At 40.4% G+C, this 25,839-nt stretch overlaps 1 protein-coding gene across 3 annotated transcripts in view; it reads right to left on the bottom strand.

Moving 5' to 3' along the window:
* The window catches only part of Rmdn2 (regulator of microtubule dynamics 2), a 59,063-nt gene that overhangs the window by 15,539 nt on the left and 17,685 nt on the right, over positions 1-25,839 (bottom strand). For all 3 annotated transcript variants that reach the window (XM_052186430.1, XM_052186427.1, XM_052186429.1), the window contains exons 3-5: positions 14,388-14,562; positions 12,149-12,251; positions 6,043-6,103 (exon numbers count right to left, since the gene is read on the bottom strand). In XM_052186430.1, coding sequence (XP_052042390.1) covers positions 6,043-6,103; positions 12,149-12,251; positions 14,388-14,562 — 339 coding nt within the window. The remainder of the gene's footprint in view (positions 1-6,042; positions 6,104-12,148; positions 12,252-14,387; positions 14,563-25,839) is intronic.

Here is a 25,839-nt window from a genome sequence, read left to right as displayed (position 1 = left end):
ATGTTTGAAATGCTAAAATTTTGCTGCATCATTCCTTCCAAAGACTTCCAGACTATGAAGTATTTTCAATCATTCTAAGTTACTATGAGTGAAGAGAAAAGACAAAGAAATTCCATGAATTATAAACATTATAGGAAGTACTCTTATTCTTTCAAATAATATATCTGTAGGGACTTAGGATAGGTATAATCTGTTCTCAACTCTGTCTTGAGTCTAAGACATGATTGGCTTCCCTCTGTGTCATAAACTCCAAGGTCACTCGTTCACTTTCCCCATCATTTCCTTTCTTCTAATCAACTCTAGTTATGTGTGTATTATTTTTATAGTGTTCATTTAAAAATGAAATTTAATATTTTATTTCTCAAACTCAAGTCTGACGGGAATCCTGAAGAAGTTACTTTACACTGTGGTGAATTACCTCCATCTAGAGGTTATTTGAAGTATTGCTGCTTTCAGAAGACTTGATTTTATATATATATATATATATATAATTTCAACAGCTCCTAACACAACCACACTCACTTCTTGCCTATTTGTGATTCAGCACTCTGTGCACACAGTAGGAATCAGAGGCAGCCTCTTGGAATTAAGAGACTGGCTGAAAACAACAGAATACAACATCTAAGTTCTAGTTTCTGCTTTTCTACTCATTGTGTGGCTCTGCTTACTAATCAACACACACACACACACACACACACACACACACACATACTATAAGGTGTGTAGTTATAACTCATAAATAGTAGAGCACAATAGAGCATGACTCTATGGAAGATATATTTATACCTACGGCTAAACCTATTTGGCCAACATATTATAAATATATTTTATTATCTTGATCCCAGAATATTTTTTGGCTGATATGCTAAAGGCAACAGAATCTTATAGAATACTTCTTCAGCCTTAAAGTTACATCCAATGTAACTTTTATCCAAGCTGACCTATAGCCCCAGCTATCCAGTGAATATTTGTTTGGCAAACAGGTGGGTGGATTTGCCTTCACCGCACAGTTCGCCATTCTTGTTGACTGAATGAGAAAAGTTTTATTAATGTCTTAATTTACCCTGAAAGACTCCCAGAAGAGTAAGATTTTCCCTCAACATTGTGAGGGCTAGCTACGAGATTAGTTTATCTAAATTCCACCCAGCATCTCACAAGTCAAAGCTTAAGATTCTTTTTAATTGCCACAGTAAGTTTTAATATTTGATTGAATGAAGTCTTTTCTATTGAGTATATAGAATACATATTAAGAGTGAATGTTAAGCTGACATTAAAATGTATTACATTTTCATCATTGAATTGATCTTAACATTTTTAAAAATTGATAGTGAATTAAAAAAATCACTTGAAACAATTGGATCATTACTTTGTGATGATAAAACTAAATCTGGGAATTAAATCCTGTTGTCATACTCAAGATATTAGCTTTACAACAAAAATGGAAGAGAGGGTGGAGGAGGTTAAGGGAAGGCAGAGTTGGCAACATACTGAGGGAGATTTCAGCTCTGGATACCTCAGTGAGCCAGGCTCAGGTACCTACAGAGCCCTCAGGAGATCCAGTATTGTTTCTCTATGAAAACTGAGAACTCACGTTGAAAAAGGTCCTCACTGAAGACAGTGTATATTTCTAATGTGATTCCTCAGGGGTCCAGAGGACTGCTGGGCAGAGGGAAGAGCAGAAAAAGGTGAAGAGGAGGGGAAAGAAAAGCCACGAAAAAAGGAAGGGGGAGGAGGTAGGAGGAGGGAGAAGAAGGGGGGGAGGAGGGAAAGCCAGTTAAGGGAGAAACACCCTGATCTGACTGACCAGGTCCCAGGCACCCAGTTTCAATGGAGATGAAGAGAAAGGATAGCTTTCTCAGTACAAACTCATTTCAAGTACTCCTCAAAGTGAAGGAACAGAAGTGCCTTAACACGCATGTCAGTTTGAAAGTATACAATATGATCCAGGAAAACTAAGTGGAGATATAAAATCCAAGACTCCTATGTTCAGAAATTAAAGCTTGAGGTCTGGGATACTGATTCCTCCAGAAGTTCTTTTACTGTCAAGAATAGTTTTAGCTATCCTAGGTTTTTTTGTTATTCCAGATGAATTTGAGAATTGCTTTTTCTAACTCTGTGAAGAACTGAGTTGGGATTTTGATGGGGATTGCATTGAATCTGTAGATTGTTTTTGGCAAGATGGCCATTTTAACTATATTAATCCTGTCAATCCATGAGCATGGAAGATTTTTCCATTTTCTAAGGTCTTCGATTTCCTTCTTCAGAGACCTAAAGTTCTTGTCGTATAGATCTTTCACTCGTTTGGTTAGAGTCACACCAAGATACTTTATATTGTTTGTGGCTATTGTGAAGGGTGTCATTTCCCTAACTTCCTTCTCAGCCTGCTTATCCTTTGAGTATAGGAAGGCAACTGATCAATAGTGTTAAAAACTGCATGGTATTGGCACAGTGACAGGCAAGTAGACCAGTGGAATAGAATTGAAGACCAAGAAATGAATCCATACACCTATGGTCACTTGACCTTTGACAAAGGAGTGGAAAACATCCAGTGGAAAAAAGATAGTCTTTTCAACAAATAGTGCTGGTTCAACTGGAGGTCAGCATGCAGAAGAATGAGAATTGATACATTCTTATCTCCTTGTACTAAACTCAACTCCAAGTGGATCAAGGACCTCCACATAAAACCAGACACACTGAAACTAATAGAAAAGAAACTGGGGAAAACCCTTGAGGACATGGGCACAGGGGGAAGTTCCTGAACAGAACACCAATAGCTTATGCTCTGAGATCAAGAATTAAGAAATGGGACCTGATAAAATTACAAAGTTTCTGTAAGGCAAAGGACACCATCAAAAGGACAAATCGTCAACCAACAAATTGGGAAAAGATTTTCACCAACCCTACATCTGATAGAGGGCTAATATCCAATATATAAAGAATTCAAGAAGTTAGACTCCGGGGAACCAAATAACCCTATTAAAAATGGGGTACAGATCTAAACAAAGAATTTTCACCTGAAGAAATTCAGATGGCCGAGAAGCACCTTAAGAAATGCTAAACATCATTAGTCGTTAGGGAAATGCAAATCAAAACAACCTTGAGATTTCACCTCACACCAGTCAGAATGGCTAAGGTCAAAAACTCAGGAGACAGCAGGTGTTGGCGAGGATGTGGAGAAAGAGGAACACTCCTCCACTGCTGGTGGGGTTGTAAGATGGTACAACCACTTTGGAAATCAGTCTGGTGGTTCCTCAGAAACCTGGACATGACACTTCCGGAGGACCATGCTATACCTCTCCTGGGCATATACCCATAGGATTCCCTGGCATGCAATAAAGACACATGCTCCATTATGTTCATAGCAGCCTTATTTATAATAGCCAGAAGCTGGAAAGAACCCAGATGTCCCTCAATGGAGAAATGGATACAGAAAATGTGGTATATTTACACAATGGAATACTACTCAGCAATTAAAAACAATGAATTCATGAAATGTGTAGGCAAATGGTTGGAACTGGAAAATATCATCCTAAGTGAGGAAACCCAATCACAAAAGAATACACATGGAATGCAATCTCTGATAAGTGGATATTAATTAGCCCAGAAGCTCCAAGGCACAATTAGCACAACAAATGACTCCCATGAAGAAGTAAGGAGAGGGTCCTGATCCTGGAAAGGCTTGATCTAGTGTTGGAGGGGAGTATTAGGACAGAGAAAAAGGAGAGAGGTGATTGGAGAATGAGTGGAGAGAAGAAGGTTTATGGGACATATGGGGTGGGGAAACTGGGAAAGGGGAAATCATTTGGAATGTAAACAAAGAATATAGAAAATAAAAATATATAATTAAAAGGTTAAAAAAAAACAAGAAATTAAAGCAAGTTCTTGTGAATGGAGCAACCCCTGCTGACGACAGACAAACAGGCAGCTCTGCTGTTAGGGATCTTGGGAACAGTGAAAAGATAGATGTTTTGGATAGATTTGCCTAGGGATGTCCCTAAAGAAACAAAATAACCCCAGATATGGTGGTTTGAATATGCTTATCTCAGGAGTGGCACTATGTGGTGGTGTGGTCTTGTTGGACTAGGTGAGGTGGAGGAAGTGTGTCAAGTGGGCAGTGGCTTTAAGACTCTCATCCTAGCTGCCTGGAAGCCAGTATTCTGTTAGCAGCCTTCAGATGAAGCCACAGACCTCTCCGGCACCATGCCTGCCTGGACCCTGCCATGCTCCCGCGTTGATGATAACAGACTGAACCTCTGGACTGTAAGCCAGCCCCAGTTAAATGTTGTCCTTATAAGAGTAGCCTTGGTCATGGTGTCTGTCCACAGCAGTAAAACCCCAACTGCACTCAATAAATGACCATAAGTTAGTTTTCTACTGTATCCAGGGTAACCGTATATTCACTTAGCTTGTGAGAGAAACAAAGCCAGTGGCAGCAGCAACAACTAAGAATCTAAAACTGTAAAACTGAACAACAAATAAAAGGAAGGATAATTTAAAACAATATATTTTTCTTTTCTTTTTCTTTTTTCAGTGTAGAAGGAGACACCTCCCTTTAAAAAAAAAAAAAAGCAAACAGACAGAGCCATGACGTGGTTTTCCTCTTTTGCTCCAAAGTTTCCCATCCTGCGCCCACTCTAGCCTAGGAGGCTTCATGCTCCCTAATTCACAGACTGGATTTCCCTTGACCTGTGGAATTTGTTTCCTGTGACTCATCAGGTTAAAGAAAATGAATGACCCATGCTTCCAATCTTTGCAACGTTTGTCCCACATTTTGCTCAGAAACATGTCATAACTTTAGTATAACTTTTCAAAATATGGTATATTTAATTAGATTTAACTATAGTTTCTCCTCAAAGGCATGAGACTTGTCAGATTCTCAGGAACTACTCACATTTAGAACATAATCTAATGAGAAATGTGTGAGACCAGACATAACCATAACAGCTGCAGCACTAGCCACTCTCTTTTTCTGTGAGCAGAGCAGTGACTGGCCAGCACGTGACTGGCAGCAGTGACTGGGTTCTTTTTTTCTCTCTTTTTTTTTTCTTTTCTATATTCTTTGTTTACATTCCAAAATGCTTTCCCCTTTCCCAGTTCTCCCCTCCCCATATGTCCCATAAGCCTTCTCTACACCCATACTCCAATCACCTCCCTCCTTTTTCTCTGTCCTGGTACTCCCCTACAATGCTGGATCAGACCTTTCCAGGATCAGGGCCCTCTCCGTACTTCTTCATGGGAGTCATTTGATATGCTACTTGTGCCTTGGGTATTCAGAGCTTCTGGGCTAATTAATATCCACTTATCAGAGATTGCATTCCATGTGAATTCTTTTGTGATTGGGTTGCCTCACTTTGGATGATATTTTCCAGATCAAACCATTTGCCTAAAAATTTCATGAATTCATTGTTTTTAATAGCTGAGTAGTATTCCATTGTGTAAATATACCACATTTTCTGTATCCATTCCTCCATTGAGGGACATCTGGGTTCTTTCCAGCTTCTGGCTATTATAAATAAGGCTGCTATGAACATAATGGAGCATGTGTCTTTATTGCATGCCGGGGAATCCTCTGTGTATGTGCCCAGGAGAGGTATAGCAGGGTCCTCCAGAAGTCTTATGTCCAGTTTTCTGAGGAACCTCCAGACTGATTTCCAGAGTGGTTGTATCTTCTTGCAATCCCACCAGTAGTGGAGGAGTGTTCTTCTTTCTCCACATCCTCGCCAACACCTGTTGTCTCCTGAGTTTTTAACCTTAGCCATTCTTACTGGTGTGAGGTGAAATCTTAGGGTTGTTTTGATTTGCATTTCCCCAATGACTAATGATGATGAGCATTTCTTAAGGTGCTTCTCAGCCATCCAAATTTCTTCAGGTGAAAAATTCTTTGTTTAGATCTGCACCCCATTTTTTCATAGGGCTATTTGGTTCCCTGGGGTCTAACTTCTGGAGTTCCTTGTATATATTGGATATTAGCAAGACTCCCTGTGGTGTAGAGAGAGGCATGCGCACTGGGGAAGGAGGGCTGCGGGGACCCCACGTGCTTACCACAGATGGCAGTGTCCATTCATGGGCGCTCTGGTAATAGCTCTCTCTCCTAAAGTTTTTCCTGAAAGACAAAGAGACTGAAGTTTAGTGTCCTTATAGGAGTGGGTAGGAAGTGGAATCTCCAGTCCGTGGCTCCTAAATAAGGTCCTGAGGTGGACAGCGTTTGACCCCTTGCACTTGTTAGAGGAGGACATTCGGCCCCAGGGTCGTGCTTACTCTGGGAGTCTGTTCTTGACACCTGTGTTTTACCAGCTTCCAAGGACAGTGCTTGTAATCAGTTCAAACATCATTTGCTGACTGCTTATCAGCTGCTACCTCGTGTGAACATCTGGGGATAAGACATCAAATTAGAGACTGTCCATGACTTCTAGGGCCCAAAGTCTTCAGCGTACCACAAGTCCATACGCAGCTAACGATTGATTAGGGAAATGCCAAGAGAGCAGAGTGTGTAAAGGGTTGGGGCCGGGCCCAGGGGCTGGCCTGCTCATTCACAGTAAGAATGGGTTCAGGGAATAAATGGAGCCCCTAAATTATCATCCTCAGTTATCAGCAAGGATATTTTTATTGTTTGACATGTCTAAAACATAGGAGACTTTTAAAGATTTTAAGTAAATTCAGAATGTCAGTACAGTTCAAATCTGTTGTTTTCTGGAATTACAATGATTTGAAACTGAGGTGAAATATTTGAGCAGGGTGGCGGGGGCGTATGCCTTTAATCCCAGCACACAGCAGACAGTCTGGCGGATCTCTGTAGATTTTAGACCATCCTGGTCTACACAATGAAGTCAGGGTGGGACTGGCTGATGCTAAGATGAAGCCTGAGAAGACTGTTGCAAAGGACAGTCTAACGCCCAAAATGACACATTGTTTTCCTTAAAGGTACTATGTAAGCGTTTGCTTAACAATAAGTAGAAATGTCCTTAGTAAGTTAAAAGAGAAATGCATATTAATCTTAATTTGATATAAAGAGAAAGGGGAATGTAGATATATTTATCCACATAAGGTTTATAATTTCAATTTAAAAGATGATGCCTTTTCTGTTGCCAAAAAGGATCCTCCAACCCCCAGAAAAGATATATTCTAGTATATGTTAGGTCCCAGAGTTAGAGTCAGGGAGAGGCTGTTTGCTGTTATCTCTCCAGAAGAAAAGTATCCAACTAAGGAATCCAAAGACCATAGGAGAGAGAACAAAAACAATACTGTTATAACTGTATTGCATGCTAATTATCAGCTTGGCAATAGAGAATACAAATGCCTTGTGTCAGAGGAGATAAATAAATAAATATACATGTCCTAGAGTCAATGTGATATTGTTTTAAATGTGAAAAGACAGGGATGAATGCCAATTATGGTGTAAACATGATACCCCATCATTTTATACAACTGGATACACTGGCAGACAATGGCCTAGTTTAAAGTGGCACAGACTGGGGACTTGCTATCCCCTTTGAGGGAGGGTGTCATGCTACTCTGAACAGCCAGCCAGTCTTCTTGGAAAGTGGGGCTCCCACAGGAGAACTGATGGGCAACATAGCCTGGCATGAAATACATAATCCAGGCCAGGATCTCTGAGCAAGTATAGGGTATGCTTGAGGGTATGGGTGGGAATTAAGATGGAAAGGAGTTCAAATAAAGTTGAACACAAGGAAGAATGTTAAATTAAAAGAGGAAAATGGAAGGGATAGCTATAGCACATAAAAAGTAATCTCCAAAGAACGGAGAAGGAGATAAAAATTGTTATAAATGCTATCAAGGGTACATAGATACTAAATAAATAAATCTGTGTCTTTGATTCCCATACTTGGGAACAAAGACAAAGACAGATAGGATCCTTGTGAGTTCGAGGCCAGTCTGATATACAGAACAAATCTGAGTCACCCCAGGCTACACAGAGAAACCCTTTCTCAAGAAGTAATAATAAATGTATGTCATTGTAGAGGAGGTTATTTGGACTCCATACAATCTTGTTTTTTGAATTATCAAAATGAAAAGGGCTATATGCTCAATGGTAATTGTGATATTACACATTTCTTTGAGAGAGGTCAAAATGGAGCAAACCTGGATAAAAATAGGATTAGATTAGATCTGTCTATACTAATGATGACTTCTGTTAGACAAAAGGTATTTTATACTGGGAGAGAGGTATTTGTGTCAACATAAAAGGCAGAAAGGCTCTGGATTCCATACAAACTGATAAAAATCAGATTTCAGAGAGGGAGACCTCCTGAAGACTTTGGCTGCAGAAACAAAGAAGAAAATCAAAAGAACTAAATGAACCAGTAGCATACAATGCTAAACCCTCTATCGAAACAACTCTGAAACTGACTTCAGCTAAGCATGACCACTAAATCTTGTTGGCCACAGAATTTTCATGGCTTACTATCCCTTCAGATGGCACAAATGGGAGTCCTGTATTGTAGTTTAGTCATATAATCAACTAGGTCAGAGAGAAAGATGTCTTTCATCTCTCAGATGTAGAGCAGAAGGTCGTCTTTGGCTAAACTGTGCACCTCGCACATTCCATGCATTGTTGGTGCTGATCTAGGTATTACTTGTAAGAAATTATGTTTTCAGAAAATGACAATGGAGGAAGTAGCACTAATGAGATCAACCGTGGAGGATGCTGGGACATCTGGTCCTGCCTCAGATTGCTTCTATGTCATTCCTCAAGAGACTTGCTTTCAAACAGCTTCAGAGAGGGCTGCTGACCCCAGATGACCTTGGTTTGTCCAAACGTATAGACGGATCCAGCCAGGCCTTCGCTGAAGCCTGAACTTTCTCAGCACGTAGAGACTGGACAACAGATGATGGTGACTGCTGTCTTTTGACTTAACCATTTTCCTAATTTCTTTTGGACACACCTGAAGGCATTTTTTTACCCAGGTCAGCAGGAAGTAATTTCAGGAGATCATGGCTCCATTCTTTTAAGATGGGGTGGATGGTTTTGTTCATTTTATGAGTTTTAGGTATATTGTCATTTAAAGGGATGGTTACAAATAGTTATGGTCTTGGACAGGGAAGAAATAAAATTGGAAGCCTAGACTCAGGGATTTCTAGCTTTCCCTTCTTTTTCTCTATCCTTCTTTCTTTCTAAGGTAAAGGAAGGGGGATTGAGTAGAAAAGGGGACACAATTATCATACTTGGATATTATTTATTCCTTCTCAGGTCTCTGATGGGGTTGGAGACGATATAGTCATAGTCTTACTATGAGCTAAAGATGTTTAGGATTCAAGAAGATGTTCTAAGTCTAAGGAGATGATTTTAGGATGGTAATACAAGTTAGGATAGAAAATGATCTAAATAGAAAACTCTGAACTCACCAAGATAGTATCGATGATGGAATACTTCATCTAAACTGCCAAATATAAACAGACTGCCTTTTAAATTTAAATCTTATTTAATAATATTCATTATTGTTTTATAATTGTTCCTGTATATGTTGGTTATTATTATAAGAGAGCCTTTTTATTTAGAAAAAAATGGGGAATTGTTGAGGTTTGGTGTGTTGCATTTTTTTGTAAGGCTAACTTCTGTATCCCAAGGTCTAGCTGCCTCAAGATGACTGAATTGTCACGACGTATGCTAACTTTTGTTGCTTTTAATCTAAAACTATTGGTTAATAAAGATGCCTACAGCCTGTAGCTGGGCAGGAGAGGTGGGTGGGCTTCAGTTCCTGGGCTCAGGTCTGAGGAGAGACCAGCGGAGAGGGAGACGAGGGGGAAGGAGGAAGGTGTCATAGGGCAGGTGGATCGTGAGCACATGGCCAGGAGGGCTGGCCTGCTGGAGGAGAAGCATCCCGGGGAGAGCATGGCAATGATATCTTACTGACAGGGAAGTAAACAAACTAGCATAGAGGTTGATATCTGCCCAGCTCTAATGTGTTAAGATTTATTATAAATATAAAGATTTTTTAAATTTGGGAACAAAATGATCTAAGGTGGGGTAGAAGCCCTCAAATAGTATTTCCTGGAGAACTGAACTGTGACGGCTTGTGACTGGTCTTTCATACAGTTATTTCTTTAGTGTGGCACTGTCCCTCAAGTGTCCCTTCTTGCATCTCTCCTCAGCCCTTCTTGCCACACTTCATTTTAACACTGTTCCCAGACACTAACATGTTGAGTTAATTTCTTAAATGTATAAGTAAAAATGACCCTTTTTGCTTTACTTAAGTATTTGAATATATTCCTTTTGTGGGAATGAAAATGGTACCTTCTTCTTGATGTGACATGGTAAATTTTCTTTTTAAGGATAAATCTCATTTTGACCCCATGCGGGACTCTGGCAGCTAGATCTCTATCGTGTTTTCCTAATTGACCGTCTCATACATCAACTCCGGTTCTAGCTTCATTCTGCTGTTGTGACAACTACCGTGACCAAAGGGACTGAGGAGGAATCGATCATACACCGTCATTGAGGAAAGTCACTTTGGGAACTCAAGCAGGAACTCAGGCCTGCTTGCCATCCACGCGTTACTTCTGAGCACAGCTGAGGGAGAGCAGCAGAATCCAAACCACGGAGGAGCCACCTGGCGGCTGGCTTGCAGGTCCACGCTGTTCTAGCTTCACTGTCCAGTCCCGAACTATCTGCCCAAGTATTGGCACTGCCCACGGTGGGCTGGGGCCTCCTCTATCAATTATCAACCAGGACAGTCCCACAAAGCAATCTGATGTAGTAAATCCCTCAGTTGAGATCCCTTCTCAGACAATTCTAAGTTTCGTCAAGTTAACAGTTAAAGCTAAGAAGAACAACTCACTTGAGCTCTTGTTCAATTTAAAAACAGAGTCTAGGGAACCAGTCTGTGGGAGCTGGTTATCTCCTTAAGAAAACTTCCCTACACAAACATCTAGCTCCTGCTATCGAATCTTCCTTTTCTTCTAAGACACCCTGTAGTCTTAAAATAACATCCCATTTCTATTTGTCCCTTTATATATTATGTGAACAGCATCGCCTTCCCAACAAAGTCAGAGGCTTCCCTCCCGTATTTTGTGCTCCTGGTCCCATCTGCTAACAGGACACCCAAGAGGAGTGCTAGAGAGAGATACAGTTCTGCTGCTGTCAAACAATTTTCACATCAATATGCTCCCCCCTCCCCCAGTGGATAGGAATACAAACCCTTTCAGGCTCTGGTTGAAATTTTCTTTTCATTGAAATTAATCTCTTTTCTAGACTCCACCATGGATAGTGCCTGATAATTGGACTGCTATAGAAAGCTGCTTTCCAGAAGACCCTGGGAAGGTGACGGATAAATAGCACAGTCTAAGAGGGGACGTCTGCCATCTTCCTCCAGTGAGAAGCAGTTCAGTGCAGAGGACACTCAGCAGGGAAACCTCTTAGTGGCAGAAAGACGGCCCCAGATTCTGATCATATGTCCTTCATGGAAATAAAGATGCCAGACTAGAGTGAGAGGAGTTCTCACTTGCTATTTGCTTCTTATACTATCATAGAAAAGTCGGGGAAAGAGAAAGCTTTGGAAGAAAGGAGAATAAAACCCGCGGTTCAGAGAGATGGGCACACAGGAGCTCTGACGAGAAAGCATTCTGACATCCAATGAAACATAAATACAACAACAGCAGCAATAATTTGACAGTCTCCTTGGTTTTTATTGTGATTATTGTTATTGTGGAAAATTTCAAATGTATAAGAAAGGTATTCACAGCAGTTTATGGTATAGCCGTTTTGGAAATCCCTACAACCGAGAGGTTATTTCTATGTGTTCCCGGCCTTCCACGCTATAGGAAGTGAGCTGTGAATTTACCTGATAGGGTGCAGCTGGAGACCACAGTCCTCCTTGGCTTATTACTGCGCCTCAAATGCTAGCACAGGTGTTTTAGTTTCCTGTGATATCATAAACTCAAAAAGTGAAATCAGGGTTTTTTTTTTTCCTCCAGTTCCCTGCTTTAATATTATTAGCTTAACTGCTTTAAAGGAACATACACTTTGGTCCCAGAAGACCATTTTGTTCTGAGGCTGTGTACAGTTTTCATTATCAGAACATATAATGGATTGTGTCTTCAACCTAGATGATTTCGCTTATATTAAGCCCACTGATGGCTTATTGTGGAAAATAATGCCACTGAGAACATCCAGTGCAGACAAATTACTTACCAACATTAGCATAATGTTTCTTTTCTTGTGTATTTGTAGATAGGTCATACATGTCTCCATAGGCACGGGCAAGCCGCCACAAAAACTCTATTTCTTCACTAAACTGGAAAGATAGCATTGCACACTAGATTAATGCATTAATTTGTCCAGAATGACCATAATTGCTTTCATTGTAATTTAAAAAACTTGGGCAGGTACAGTGGTCTTTATAGACTGAATTTATACTATAAATATTTAACATTTTAAATCCAAATATTTATGGCTAAGAAATATGCCATAATATAGTAATATAGTGTCACATTTGGATCTTAAATCATTTAATATACAGATATAATTACATATTCCCCCTGGACCACGTATCCTTTCTCTTATTGTCCTTTGTAAGTTATTTACTATCAGCATAATAAGTAGTTTACTGATGATTTTAAGTAGTATCTGTAAACGGAAGTGCATATACTCAAGAAAGACATTACAATTTTTACCCAAATGATGCAATTATAATTGTAGATATTTTAAAAGTTTTAAAACTTTTATTGACAGATGGTCCTTGCACATCTTCATAGACTATAGTCTGATCTTTAGTATATGTGTATATTATGTGTTGGTCAGTTTGAGTTCAGAGGTTTTTCACAGTGTACTGAAGTTGCCAAACCTTCTAGCCAAGGTTAGGCTTATGTTGCTCATGGGCAAAAAAGAGACTTTATTTCTCCTCAAGCTATCATAAGCCCTTATATCCTTTCTTTCTGTCATGATGGTGGGACTAATTAACTCAAGCCTAATATTAAGCACTGCAGAATGACTACTGATAGAAATAGCTTTAAAAACTAATAGATACTACATCGAAAGCAGCATAGGAAACTGCCGCGGTGGCCCAGTGACGTCTGTAAAAATGATATTTTACAGACAGAGGCGAAAAAGAAAAATGTCTCCTGGGAATAACGGAACTCTCTGTATATTTGGAAGCTGATAATCTCACTTGGCAATTTACTGTACTCTCTTACTTTCTGGCTATTTAAGATGGGCCCTTAGTTCTCAAGTAGCAGTTTGCCCTGACTTCCTCCTTTTCTCTCTTTACCAGGATTCCTAAGGCCTGGCTGATAATCCGGTCTTTGAAGTCAACTCACTGACCAGCCAAACCCCCTTTTCAGAATTGCTATGCCTTGCCTCATAGGTGTTTACATAATTACTACCTTCCAACCACATGCAGATTTTTATGGCTGTGCATATGTGTATGAGGATGGCTCTGGCACTCTGGTACTGAAAGCATTGATTTAGTCAGGAAGTTTTGTTTCACAAGATAGAAGGCTAAATGTTAGATAAGGATTTCTCACAAGAACTTGTTAAAGACTCAGGTGGTATAAGAAACTTCAAACTCTTTGAAGATTTACTGTAAACTATGAGTGGCTCTGTATTCTAATCAAGAAGTTTGATGGCATCTGTAAATTGATCTTCTGTATCTGCTACTTGAGAAACCTTGTACCTGATTGATTTTGCATTTCCTTGTACCAAATGGCTATGATAATTGTGCCTACCTAACTGGCTACATCTTTTGAAATGGTATTACCAACTCTTCCTGTATAAAAATCCTTGCCTTAGAGCTCCAAAATACATTCAGTTCAAACCGCCTCTATGTGTGTGTGTGTGGTTTGTTCTGTCTGTCATCTCAGCTGGACCTGTGCCTTCCTGGACCAGAAGACCCTGGTTATCCCACAGCAGACCCATGGTCTGTAACAGGAAACTTAGCCAGGTGTGGTGGCACATGCCTTTAATCCCAGCACTCGGGGAAACAGAGGCAGGCAGATCTCTCTGAACTCAAGGTCAGCCTGGTTCACAGAATGGGATCCTGAACAACCAGGGACACACAAGAGAAACCCTGTCTTAAACAAAACAAAACAAAACAAAACAAAACAAAACAAAAGAAAACCTAAAAAAACGTGTTATTCTTTCCAGAGAAAACATTATGCCTAGGTATAATGTCTTATTCTTCATGTTACAAAACACGCATTAAATATCCAAGTTAATAAAATCAAACTAAATCTGTATAAGGCTGGTTCCTCTTTTTGTGACCTTAGATAAACCCAATTAACTCTAATTTTAAACAGTTACTCATTTTATAAAAGTACATCCTTATTCTTTCTCTATGAACTGCAGCACAGTACTGCAGTTTCAATATGAGCAGGGTGGTACTTGAATAAAAATTGAAAACTGTGTGAACATATCGCTGCCACACAGCTCTTACCTTCTCTTTGTGGTCACAAAGTAGCTCAAAACTCTCCATTTTGTTAGACTCATTTATCCGCAAATGGTCTACCTTCTGAAGGAGGACATCCAACTTTAGTTCCTCTATGTGTGTGTTAAGAGCCTGAGGGACCGGGAAGCTCTGTTCTTCTGTGTCGGTGTTAGCTGTAATATACCTAAGATGGCAGAAACAACCACCAACTCCCTTTAGACTTACACAGAATGACCAGAGAAATTGTTTGAAAATACAAGTCGAATTATTCCACTCTGTGCTAGAAAATGTCACAACACCCTACACAGAGAAAGGCCAAGAGCTGATTACTTACAAAGACTTGGGCAATTACAAGGACATGCCAACCCTAATAGTTCTGTGACTTAATTTCTGACTTATCCTCTCAGTCACTGGCCCCTTCAGCCTCAAGGCGTTTACCTGCTGTTCTCTCTGATGGAACGTTCTTTCCCTCAGACATAATAATCTCTACTCTTGGCTAACGTCTTCAGCCCACCCAGAATCTTCTATCCAACTCTACAACCTTGAATCTTTCTTCCTCTTCTTGATATGTTTACATTTTTCCTCCATGGCACATAATCTCTTTAATATGCTATTAATAATAACCCCACACGCATGTGTTTGTCATCTACTTTTTCAGAATCAGTTCCACTAGAATGCATGCTTCTTAGTGGTAAGGTTCATAACGGAAGAACTAAGTATCCAAAGTACATTCATTAGATGCTGTTATAGATCACACCAAGCTAGAGGAACTCAGCAGGCACTCAAAAATGTGTGTGTGCACTTTAGCATGTGTTCAGGTATTCTTCTATAGTTGAACATGATGTTCTGACTTTGTGTGTGGTGTATGTGTTCATGTGCATGTTTACAATGGGGTGCACACGGATGGTATGTGGAGGCCAGAAGTTGACAAGAATCTCCCGTAGTCACCCTCCACCTTGTTTTTAAAGACAGTGTTGATTATTTCACTGGAGGCTCCCCTAGTAGCTACACTGGCTGTCCAGAGAGTGCCTGAGCCCTACCTGTCTCCAGTACCTCAGCGCTGGGGTTACAGGTGGCGGTGTCAGCATTTACACTGGGTACTGCGGATCTGAACTCATGCTTGTGTGGCAAGCAGCCATTTTTTGTTGCTCCCACTATATTGGTTTTTAAAAATTAGTACTACCCATTTATGTTGGCTACTTTTATGCTAACTTGACAAGCCAGAGTCATTTGAGAAGAGAACATCAATTGAGAAATATTCCCACCAGAATGGCCTGTGAGATGTCTTCTTGATTGATGATTGACATGGGAAGGTCAAGCTCACTGTGGGTGGTGGTGCCGTCTTTGAGCTGGTGGTCCTGGATGGTATTAGAAAACAGGCTGAGCAACATGGCGAGCAAGCCAGTCAGCAGCACTTAACTGGCCTCTGCGTCAGCTCCTGCCTCCAGGATGCTCCTCTGACTTCCTTTGATGATGGACTGTGATGTGGAAGTGTAAGCTAAATAAACTCCTTCCTCTCCAAGTTGTTTATGGATATGGTGTTTTATCACAGCAATAACATCCTTAACTAAGACAGAAACTGCTACCAGAGAGTGGACTATTTCTGTGACAGACCTAAACATGTGTTTTGGGGGAGACAATCGGAGGACTTGGGAACTTTGAGCTGGGAACGGTCGAAAGATGTTTAAAACAGTAATGTGGCACAGGGTGTAGCAAGGGGACTGTGGACTCATGGGTGCCTAGGATGAGGGCAGTGGGCAGAGGGATAAAACAATGTTTAAGCCTCCCAGAAGACTTAGAAAAATGAAGGTTGAGCGCATGGCAAGGAGTGGAAAACGTGCAAGTCCATAAGCACATAGACCTGTGAGAAGCGCATGCTCCAAAAGACTTGAAAGGACCTTTGGCTGATCACCGAGGAGTCCTCTGAAACATGGAGCCCATCCACAGACTGGACATTCTTTCAAATTCTTAACTTTCAACAAAACCTGCGAGCATGTTTTTCACAAGGAGAGAGTGAAAAGTAATTGTAGTGGCTACTCCTGGTTGTCAACTTGACTATATCTGGAATGAACTACAGTCTAGAATTGGAAGGCTCACCTATGATCCTAATTTGGAGGCTCAGAGATATAAGTTTCTGACCTGGATCTTGGCATGGAGACCTTGAAGCATAGTGGCTAAGACAAGGAGATCTCCGAGTTCAAGATCATTTGGGATTAAAGGCCTGGATGCACACACCTTTAATCTGGGCTACACCCTCTGCTGGAGATATATAAGGACATTGGAAGAAGGAAGATGCTCTCTCACTTTTCCTTGCCTGCTTGCCTCGTGGGACTGAGAAACTGCTAGATCCTTGGACTTCCATCCACAGCTGCTGCTGATCATTGTTGGGGAGTTGGACTATAGACTGTAAGTCATTGACAAATTCCCTAACTATATAAAGACTATCCATACGTTCTGTGACTCTAGAGAACCCAAACTAATACAGTAATTAATTCAAAGAAAAAGAGCACATCTTCAGACATAGAGGCTGAAGAGGTGAGTGCTTTAGAGTTTCTAGTCAGTGATTTTAAGACAATAGCCTTAAATTTAATCAGAAAACTAAGGAAAGAAGGAAGGAGTAAAAAGGATAAAAGAAGAAAATCACACATGAAACAAACGGAGTGTCAGCAAAGAAACACACATTAGGAAAAAGAACCAAACATGGTTGTGGGGCTGAGACTGTGATAAGGGAACTGAAGTCTGCTGGAAGCAAGGCACAGGAAAACCTAACACAGAAAGCAAACCACAGGCAAACCTGAAGATGTTCACTCTGAAAATGTGAGGAACAAAAAGAATAAAGAACGAATGAAAACAGAGAAAATCTGATGGGCCTGGGAGACACCATTATGTTGACCATATACATATGATGAGGGCTCTGGGAGAAGACAAGAAGGAACAGTGGGGTTACTTGAAAAAATAATGCCAAAACTCCAGATCTGGAGGACAAGAACACAGAAAGCTCAGATGACTCCAAGTAGAATAAACCCAAAGAGAACCACCCAGGCACCTTACACTTAGGCTGCTGGCAGAAAGAAAGAGCAATTCTCCACTTCATGTGGGGGAACAAAACAGGGGAGCAAAAACAATCTTGAATAATAAAAGAAGTTCTTGGGGGCTCACCATCCCTGACCTCAAGCTGTACTACAGAGCAATAGTGATAAAAACTGCATGGTGTTGGTATAGGAACACACAGGTTGATTAATGGAATCGAACTGATGACCTGGAAATAAACCCACACACCTATGGACACATGATTTTTACGCAAAGATGCCAAAATCATTCAAGAGAAAAAAAAGAAAAGAAAGTGCCTTCAACAAATGGTGCTGATCTAATTGGATGTCAGCATGTAGGAGAACGCAAGTATATCCTTATCTCTCACCTTGCACAATACCCAAGTCCAAGTGGATCAAAGACTTCAACATAAAATTTGATACACTAAATCTAATAGAATAGAAAGTGGGGAGCACCTTTAACTCATTGGTATAGGACACAATTTCCTGAACAGAACACCAATGCCTTGGGCTCTAAGATCAACAATTGATAAATGGGACCTCACGAAACTGAAAAGCTTCTGTAAGGCAGATGACACTGTCAATAGGACAAAAGAGCAGCCTACATATTGGAAAAGGATCTTCACCAACCTACATCTGACAGAGGACTAATATCCAAAATTTAAAAAGAACTCAAGAAGTTAGATACCAACAACCCCAATAACCTAATTACAAAATTGGGCACAGAGCTAAACAGAGACTTCTCAACAGAGGAATCTCAGATGGCTAAGAAGCCCTTAACAAAATGTTCAACATCCTTAGTCATCAGGGAAATGCAAATCAAAATGGCCCTGAGATTCCACCTTACACCCATCAGCATGGCTGAGATCAGAAATTCAAGCAGTAGCTCATGGTGAGGATATGGAGTGAGGAGAACACCCCTCCATTGCTGGTGGGAATGGAAACTTATACAACCACTCTGGAAATCAATTTTTCAGTTTCTCAGAAAACTAGGAATAGCTCCACCTTAAGACCCAGCTATACCACTCATGGGCATATACCCAAAGGATGCCCCACTATACCACAAGGACACATGCTCAACTATGTTCATAGCAGCTTTATTTTTATTTTTATTAGATATTTTTATTTACATTTCAAATGTTATTCCCTTTCCTGGTTTCCCCTTCCGAAAACCCCCTAACCCCTATCATACTCTCCTCTCTCTCCCTGCTCACCAACCCACCGACTCCATCTTCCCTGCCCTGGCATTCCCCTACATTGGGGCTTCTAGCCTTCACAGGACCAAGGGCCTTACCTCCCATTGATGTCCAACAAGGCCATCCTCTGCTACATATGAGGCTGGTGCCATGGGTCCCTCCATTCGTACTCTTTGGTTGGTGTTTTAGTCCCTGGGAGCTCTGGGGCTACTGGTTGGTTCATATTATTGTTCCTCCTATGGGGCTGCAAACTCCTTCAGCTCCTTGGGCCCTTTCTCTAGCTCCTCCATTGGGGACCCTGTGCTCAGTCTAATGGTTGTGAGCATCCACCACTGTGTGTGGTATATTTACACAATGGACTCCTACTCAGCTATTAAAAACAATGAATTCATGAAATTCTTAGGCAAATGGATGTAATTAGAAAATATCATCATGAGTGAGGTAACACAATCACAAAAGAACACACATGGTATGCACTCACTGTTAAGTGGATATTAGCCCAGAAGCTCGGAATACCCAAGATACAATTCACAGAACTACATGAAACTCAAGAAGAAGGAAGACCAAAAGAGTGGATATTTCAGTCCTTTTAGAAGGGGAGCAAAATACCTGTGGGAGGAGATACAGAGACAAAGCATGGAGCAGAGACTGAAGGAGAGGCCATCCAGAGACTGCCCCACCTGGGGATCCATTCCACATACAGTTACCAAACCCAGGCACTATTGTGGATGTCAACAAGTGCTTGCTGACAGGAGCCTGACAGAGTTGTCTCCGAGAGGCTCTGCCAGTGCCTGACAAATATAGCGGTTGATGCAGCTTAATTTGTAATAGAAACTGGAAACAACCCTCAACTGAAGAATGGAGAAAGAAAATGTGATACATCTACACAATGAAATACTATTCAACTATTAAAAAAACAAAATATCATGATATTTGCAGGCAATAGATGAAACCTGAGAATATTATCCTGAGTGAGGTAACTCAGACCCAGAAAGACACACATGGTATGTACTCACAAGCAGACATTAGCCATGAAGTGCAGGTTAACCATGCTACAATTCACAGACCCAAAGAAACTGGGGAATAAGGGAGTCCCAAGGGAGGATGCACCACCGATCTCACTCAGAAGGGGAAACTAAATAGTCACTGGAAGTAGATGGAGAGAGGAAACTTAGCAGGAGAGGGGCTGAAGAGAGATCAGGTGTGGGGTTAAGAGGGGTGGTGGGAGAGGCCTGGGAGTGAGAATGGAAATTGGGGTGGGGGTAACTCTGGTGACTAGCTGGAGGCCCAGGATGGGAGAGTATACAGAAAGTCTATGGGTAGGGGGACTCCAGGTTAGATCCCCACCAGCAGGGGATATAGAAATGGCCACCTCATGTAGCCAGGCAAGATTTCCAGAGGCGGGAGGGGGACATCAATCTACTCACAAAACCTTCAATCTGAAAGTTGTCCTGCCTACAAGATGTGCAGGGATGACAATGGAGCAGAGACTGAGGGAACAACCAACCAATGGCTGCCCCAACTTGAGACCCATTCCATGTGAAAGAGCCAACCCCTGACACTATTAATGATACACTGCTATGCTTACAGACTGGAATCTGGCATAACTGTCTCCTGAGAGGCTTCACTCAGCAGACAGAGGCAGATATAAAGAATCACAGTCAAACACCAGTCAGAGATCAGGGAGACTTGGGTAAGACTGGGGAATAGAAGTGAGCCAAGTTCGAGGGGCCAAAAACACCACAAGAAGACCCAGAGTCAACTAACCTGGGACCATGAGGGCTCACAGAGCCTGGGCCACCAACCAGGATCACGGAGTGGCTGGACCTAGACCCCCTGCACATCTGTAGCAAATGTCCACCTTGGTGCTCCTGGGTTTCCCCTCACAAGGGGATCTGGAGCTAAGTCTCTGTTCCCTGACAATGGATCCCTTTCTCTCCCACTTGGGCTGCCTGGCTGGGCCTCAGTTGGAGAGGTTGTGCCTATGCCTGCTGGGACTAGAAGCTCCAGGGTGGTGTGGTACCCAAGGCTCGTCTCTGAGGAGAAGAGGAGAGGGTAATGGGGGGAGGGATTTGTGAGGGTGGGACAGGGAAGGGAGGAGAGAGGGAAGCTGTAATTGGGATGTAAAGTGCTTTTTTTTTATTATTAAAAAAAAGAAAGTGGCGAAAGAAGCTCAGCACCTGTCAAAGGTTGTCACCTTTAGCAGAAGTCTTGTTGAGCAGTCAACACCTGAGGAGGTGCATTTTAATACCATAAGAAAGAAAAGAATAATGAAATGATTCTACAACCAGCCAGAATGGTCCTTCAAAAGTAATAGAGAAATTAAATACTTATAGAAAAACAAAAGGCCAAGTTTATTATTGTTCTACAAGAAACCCTAAAGGAGTCCTTCAGACTTGTTTCACTCAAGTAATCTGACGTAAATAAAAATGTAAATTTCTCAGGCTGGGAATATAGTGCTTGCCTAGCTCTCATGGGGCCCTGGGTTCAGTTCCCTATCCTGTGTAAACTGGGTGTGCCAACACACCCCTGTAATGCAGAGGAGGCAGAGACAGGGGGATCCTGGATATAGTTCAAGGTCATACCTGACAATCTATACTGCAGAGGACTATCTCAAGACAGCAGTAGCAACAACAACAACAACTACAACAACAACAACAAATACATTAAAGAATGTTAAGTTCTTTTAGTAAAGGTAAATACATGAAAAAATACTAAGTCTAGTATTATAAAAATTTTGTTTTGAAACTCTACTTTTTATTTAGGATTTTTAAAAAGTGTAAAATTATGGAAGTATATTAATGCTATATAATATAGGTGTAAATTGTGACAACATAAACAGGGGGTTAGAAAGGAATAGAATTTTTTGCAGGTAATTGAAATTTAGACCAGTTGAAAATCAATTGTTGCATCTTTTTTTTTTTTTTTAAATTGGAAACCACAAAGGACCAACCAAAGAATATATTTAAAAAGAAATAAGAACATACTGCAAAACATACAATTTTAACACAAAGAAAAGTATTAACTGAAGAAGTGACTGGCAAAAATACTGTAACACTAAAAGAAAAATAATAAAACAGCACCAATAAGTTCTTTCCTATTTGTAATTATTATATCAAAACTAAATGGATTGATTTCTCAACTATATATACATACACATAATGCATATATGCAAAATAGATTTAAAAATTCAAGATCCAATTATAAGATGCTTACAAAGCTCTAAAGATAAAACAGGCTAAAGGTCAAAGACAGAAAAAACTACTCCATGCAAATGGTGACTGAAATAGGCTAACAGTAATTTCACCAAGTCAAAGTCTGTGACAAAAGCCAAAGAACACTGGGGCTGCGTTACTTAACTCTGCATTTTGATTAATTATGGCTTTCTGTGATGTTCTCCATCTATTACAAGATGGTTTCTTGATGAGCAGTGAGGCTGATACTTATCTGTGGGTATAAAGACAAATATTTAGAGTGTAGTTAGGGGTTATGCTGGCTTAGTAAAGTGATGGTGGTAGGTTCTTTTCCAAGAGAAGACCCAAGACCCATGTCTTCACTAACCCTGGGTAGCTGAAATGGTTTCCCTTTTGTTGAGTAGCACTTAATTCTAATTAGAGAGCTGTTGGTTATCATCAAGGTATGAGGTGCTACTACTGCTCAATGGATACATCTACGAAACAACTCCCATACCTAAGGCCCAGGAAATGCTGCAGAGGGATTGAAAAGATTGGGAGAGCCAGAGGCCTGGGGAATTTGCTGTACCCATAGTCTCATCTACATGACCATCTAAACATGCGCTAACCAAGAACAACAACGAACATGCCAAAATAGATGGAGAAGGACCACAAGGCCTCAGCTCTCCACAAAGAACTGCAGGCAACTAAGAAATGCTGAGTGGGATTATAGATCACCAAATGTTCACTCCTGAAACATACATGCAAGTAACACTATGTGGACTCAGGAGGGTATATTTAGGAATAGATACATGTGTATCAATATATACATACATACACATACATGTATATGACAACAATTAATGAAAAAAGGGCCATGAATTTGAAGGAGAGCAAGAAGAAATATGTAGAAGGGTATGGAGGGAGGCCCAGGAAGAGGGACATGATGTAATCACATTATAATCTCAAAACCAAATAATTTTAAAAGATAAATGACAATATATAGGAAAATGATCAATTTATTATGAATAAATAACAACAATAAGTATCTCTGCCCCAGATATCACCACTTCTGAATACATAAAGCAAAGTTTGACAGAATTGAAGGGGAAAGTAACAGAAAAGTAGTAAGAAGAATGTCAGTGTCCTCCATTGCTTCTTATAGCACACGATCCTGGAACCAGGGCCCCACAAGTCATGCAAATGCTCTCCCATCAAGGTACATCCCCAGCCTTCATGTCCTACTTTCAGTGACGAATGAAATAGCATATCAGGAAGAAAACTGATTGGAAAATGATGCAAACATTACTGTAGACCATGAACCAAATAAGGCCTCTGTACAATAACAGACTACATATTTCTCAAGATAAACATTCTTCAAGACAGGTCAGATGATATACCACAAAATAAGTCTTAATAAATTTAAAAATATTTGCAATGCATAAACTGTCTTTTCTGTCTCTTGGGATCCATACAACTGCACCACCATCATACCTGCAACAGACCCTCTTTTCTGATCACAATAGAATGAAATCAGAAACCAACAGAAAGAAGACTGAAAAATCCAAGGATATTTAGAAATTTAACAATATATTCTTTGTACATGTATGAATGTGTAGGTGGGGCAGGGTGTATTCATGGTATTCAGGTGCATGTATATATGTACATACATGTGTATCCAGGTACATGTATATATGTATATACATGTGTATCCAGGTACATGTATATATGTACATACATGTGTATCCAGGTACATGCGTACTATATACATACGTGTGGAGCCCAAAAGTCAGACTTGGATGTCATTCCTCAAGATAGTCCACCTTGGATTTTTTTAGTTTATTAATGATAGTTATATAACTATAACACCAGAAGTAATATCTATTTCACCGTCATACCACAGCATGCCGAGGAAGCCAGAGGAAAGCTCTGTGGAACTGGTGCCTTTCTTTCACATTTATGTAGCTTCTGGAGCTCAGACTCAGGGTTGTGAAGCTTGGGTGGCATGAGTTTTCTCCCACTGAGTCATCTTGCTGGCATACTTTGTTGTGTTGAGAGAGGTCTCTCACTGGGACCTAGGGGCTCACTGATTAGGCAAGGTTAATGGCTAGAAACTCCCAGGGAACTCCCTGTCTCTGCTGCGCCAGTGCTGGGATGACAAGTGTGGGCTCACCACAACCAGCTTTTTACATAGGTGCTGGGTCCTCATGTCTGTGTGTCAAGCACTTTACTTACTGAGATGTCTCCTCATTCTATATTCTTAGACAACAGTAGGCCAAATATGAAACCATAAGGGCCACTACAGAATGTCGAGTTGAATGCAAATGAAAACATACCAGATTCAGTGAACACAGCAGAGATAAAAGGAAATTTATAGCTACAAATCCTTACATTAATAAAGAAGGTCCAAAAACAATTTAAATGTACACCATGGGAAATTAGAAAGAGCAAACTCAACTCACAATAAAACCCAAAAACCCCAAAACAAAAACCAAACACCCTGTAGGGATTAGAATGGAAATGAATAAGAGACTAGAAAAATGATAGAAGAAAAACATCAACAGAAAAAGTATGTGTTCTTTAGAAAGAACAGCAAAATTTTTAAGTCTTTGACAGAAAACAAAAGGAAGAGTCAATTAAAATGAAATAGATATTACTTCTGGTGTTATAGAAATAGGATTGTAAGCAGAATTGATGTGGACACACTATGTAACCATGATGAAGTGGGCACATTTCTCAAAACTCACTGACTGAATCAGAAAGACATAGAAAATCTTATGAAATGGGGAAATTTCTCAAAACACGCAAGTGCTAGACTGAATCAGGAAGACATAGAAACTCTTAACATTTAGAACAAACAAGGAGATTGTGAATTAGTAATCAGAAGCTACCAGCATGTCTAAAGTTTAGGGCCAGATGGCTTCCTTGAATGCTACCAAATATTTTGTTTTGTTTGAGACAGGGTCTTACTGTGCATCCCCAATTGATCTGAAACTCACTACATAGTCCAGGCTGGCCTTCATAAAATCAGAGATCCACCTGCCTCTACCACTGAGTTATGGGATTAAATGCATGTGTAACCAGGCCCAGCTCTACCACACATTTAAAGCAGAATTAGCTGGGCAGTGGTGGCACACGCCTGTAATCCCAGCACTCTGGGAGGCAGAGGCAGGAGGATTTCTGAGTTCGAGGCCAGCCTGGTCTACAGAGTGAGTTCCAGGACAGCCAGGGCTACACAGAGAAACCCTGTCTCAAAAACAAACAAACAAACAAACAAACAAAAGCAGAATTAAGAGCAGTATTCTTGGACCCTCTCACTCATCCAACAATTGAAGTGAGCAAAATAACTCAGATGTAGTCTATGAGGTCAGCATTGCTCTGATAGAAACATCAAAGATACTACCAGAAACGAAGACTATAGACCAATATCATCTCTGATGAATATTTAGGCAAACATTCTCAAAGTACCAGCAAACATCAAAGATACTACCAGAAATGAAGACTATAGACCAATATCATCTCTGATGAATATTTAGGCAAACATTCTCAAAGTACCAGCAAACAGTATTTAACTACATATTATGAAAGACCATGACAGAGTAGGATTTATTATCTTGGATGCACAGATAACTTAATACATGAAAATAAAACAGCACAATATACTAGAGTGATAAAATGCAAGTAAAAAGCACAGTATCATTTGCAAAGTATCATTTCACTTGTAAGGAAAAAAGTACTTGGCAAAATTTAATGTTTTATGATAAAAATGGAAGAAAATTGCTTCAATGTACCAAAGACTATATATGAGAAGCACAATGGTAATATGCCCAGTGATGAAAGATGGAGAGCTTTTCCTTTAGACCAGTTAGTGAAGACGAAACCACCTGCTTTCACAAGTTCAGTTCAATATATCATGCAAAGTCCTGCCTAGAGCAATGAGGAAAAATGAAGAAATAAAAGGTATCAAAATGGAAATGGAAGAGGAAAAGTTATCTTCTTTTCACAGCTAATATGATGTATATGTAGGGAACAAACAAAACCC

This window comes from Apodemus sylvaticus, chromosome 6 (genome assembly GCF_947179515.1).
Source record: "Apodemus sylvaticus chromosome 6, mApoSyl1.1, whole genome shotgun sequence".
Taxonomy (NCBI): domain Eukaryota; kingdom Metazoa; phylum Chordata; class Mammalia; order Rodentia; family Muridae; genus Apodemus; species Apodemus sylvaticus.
This window is presented reverse-complemented; position numbering and strand designations above follow the sequence as displayed.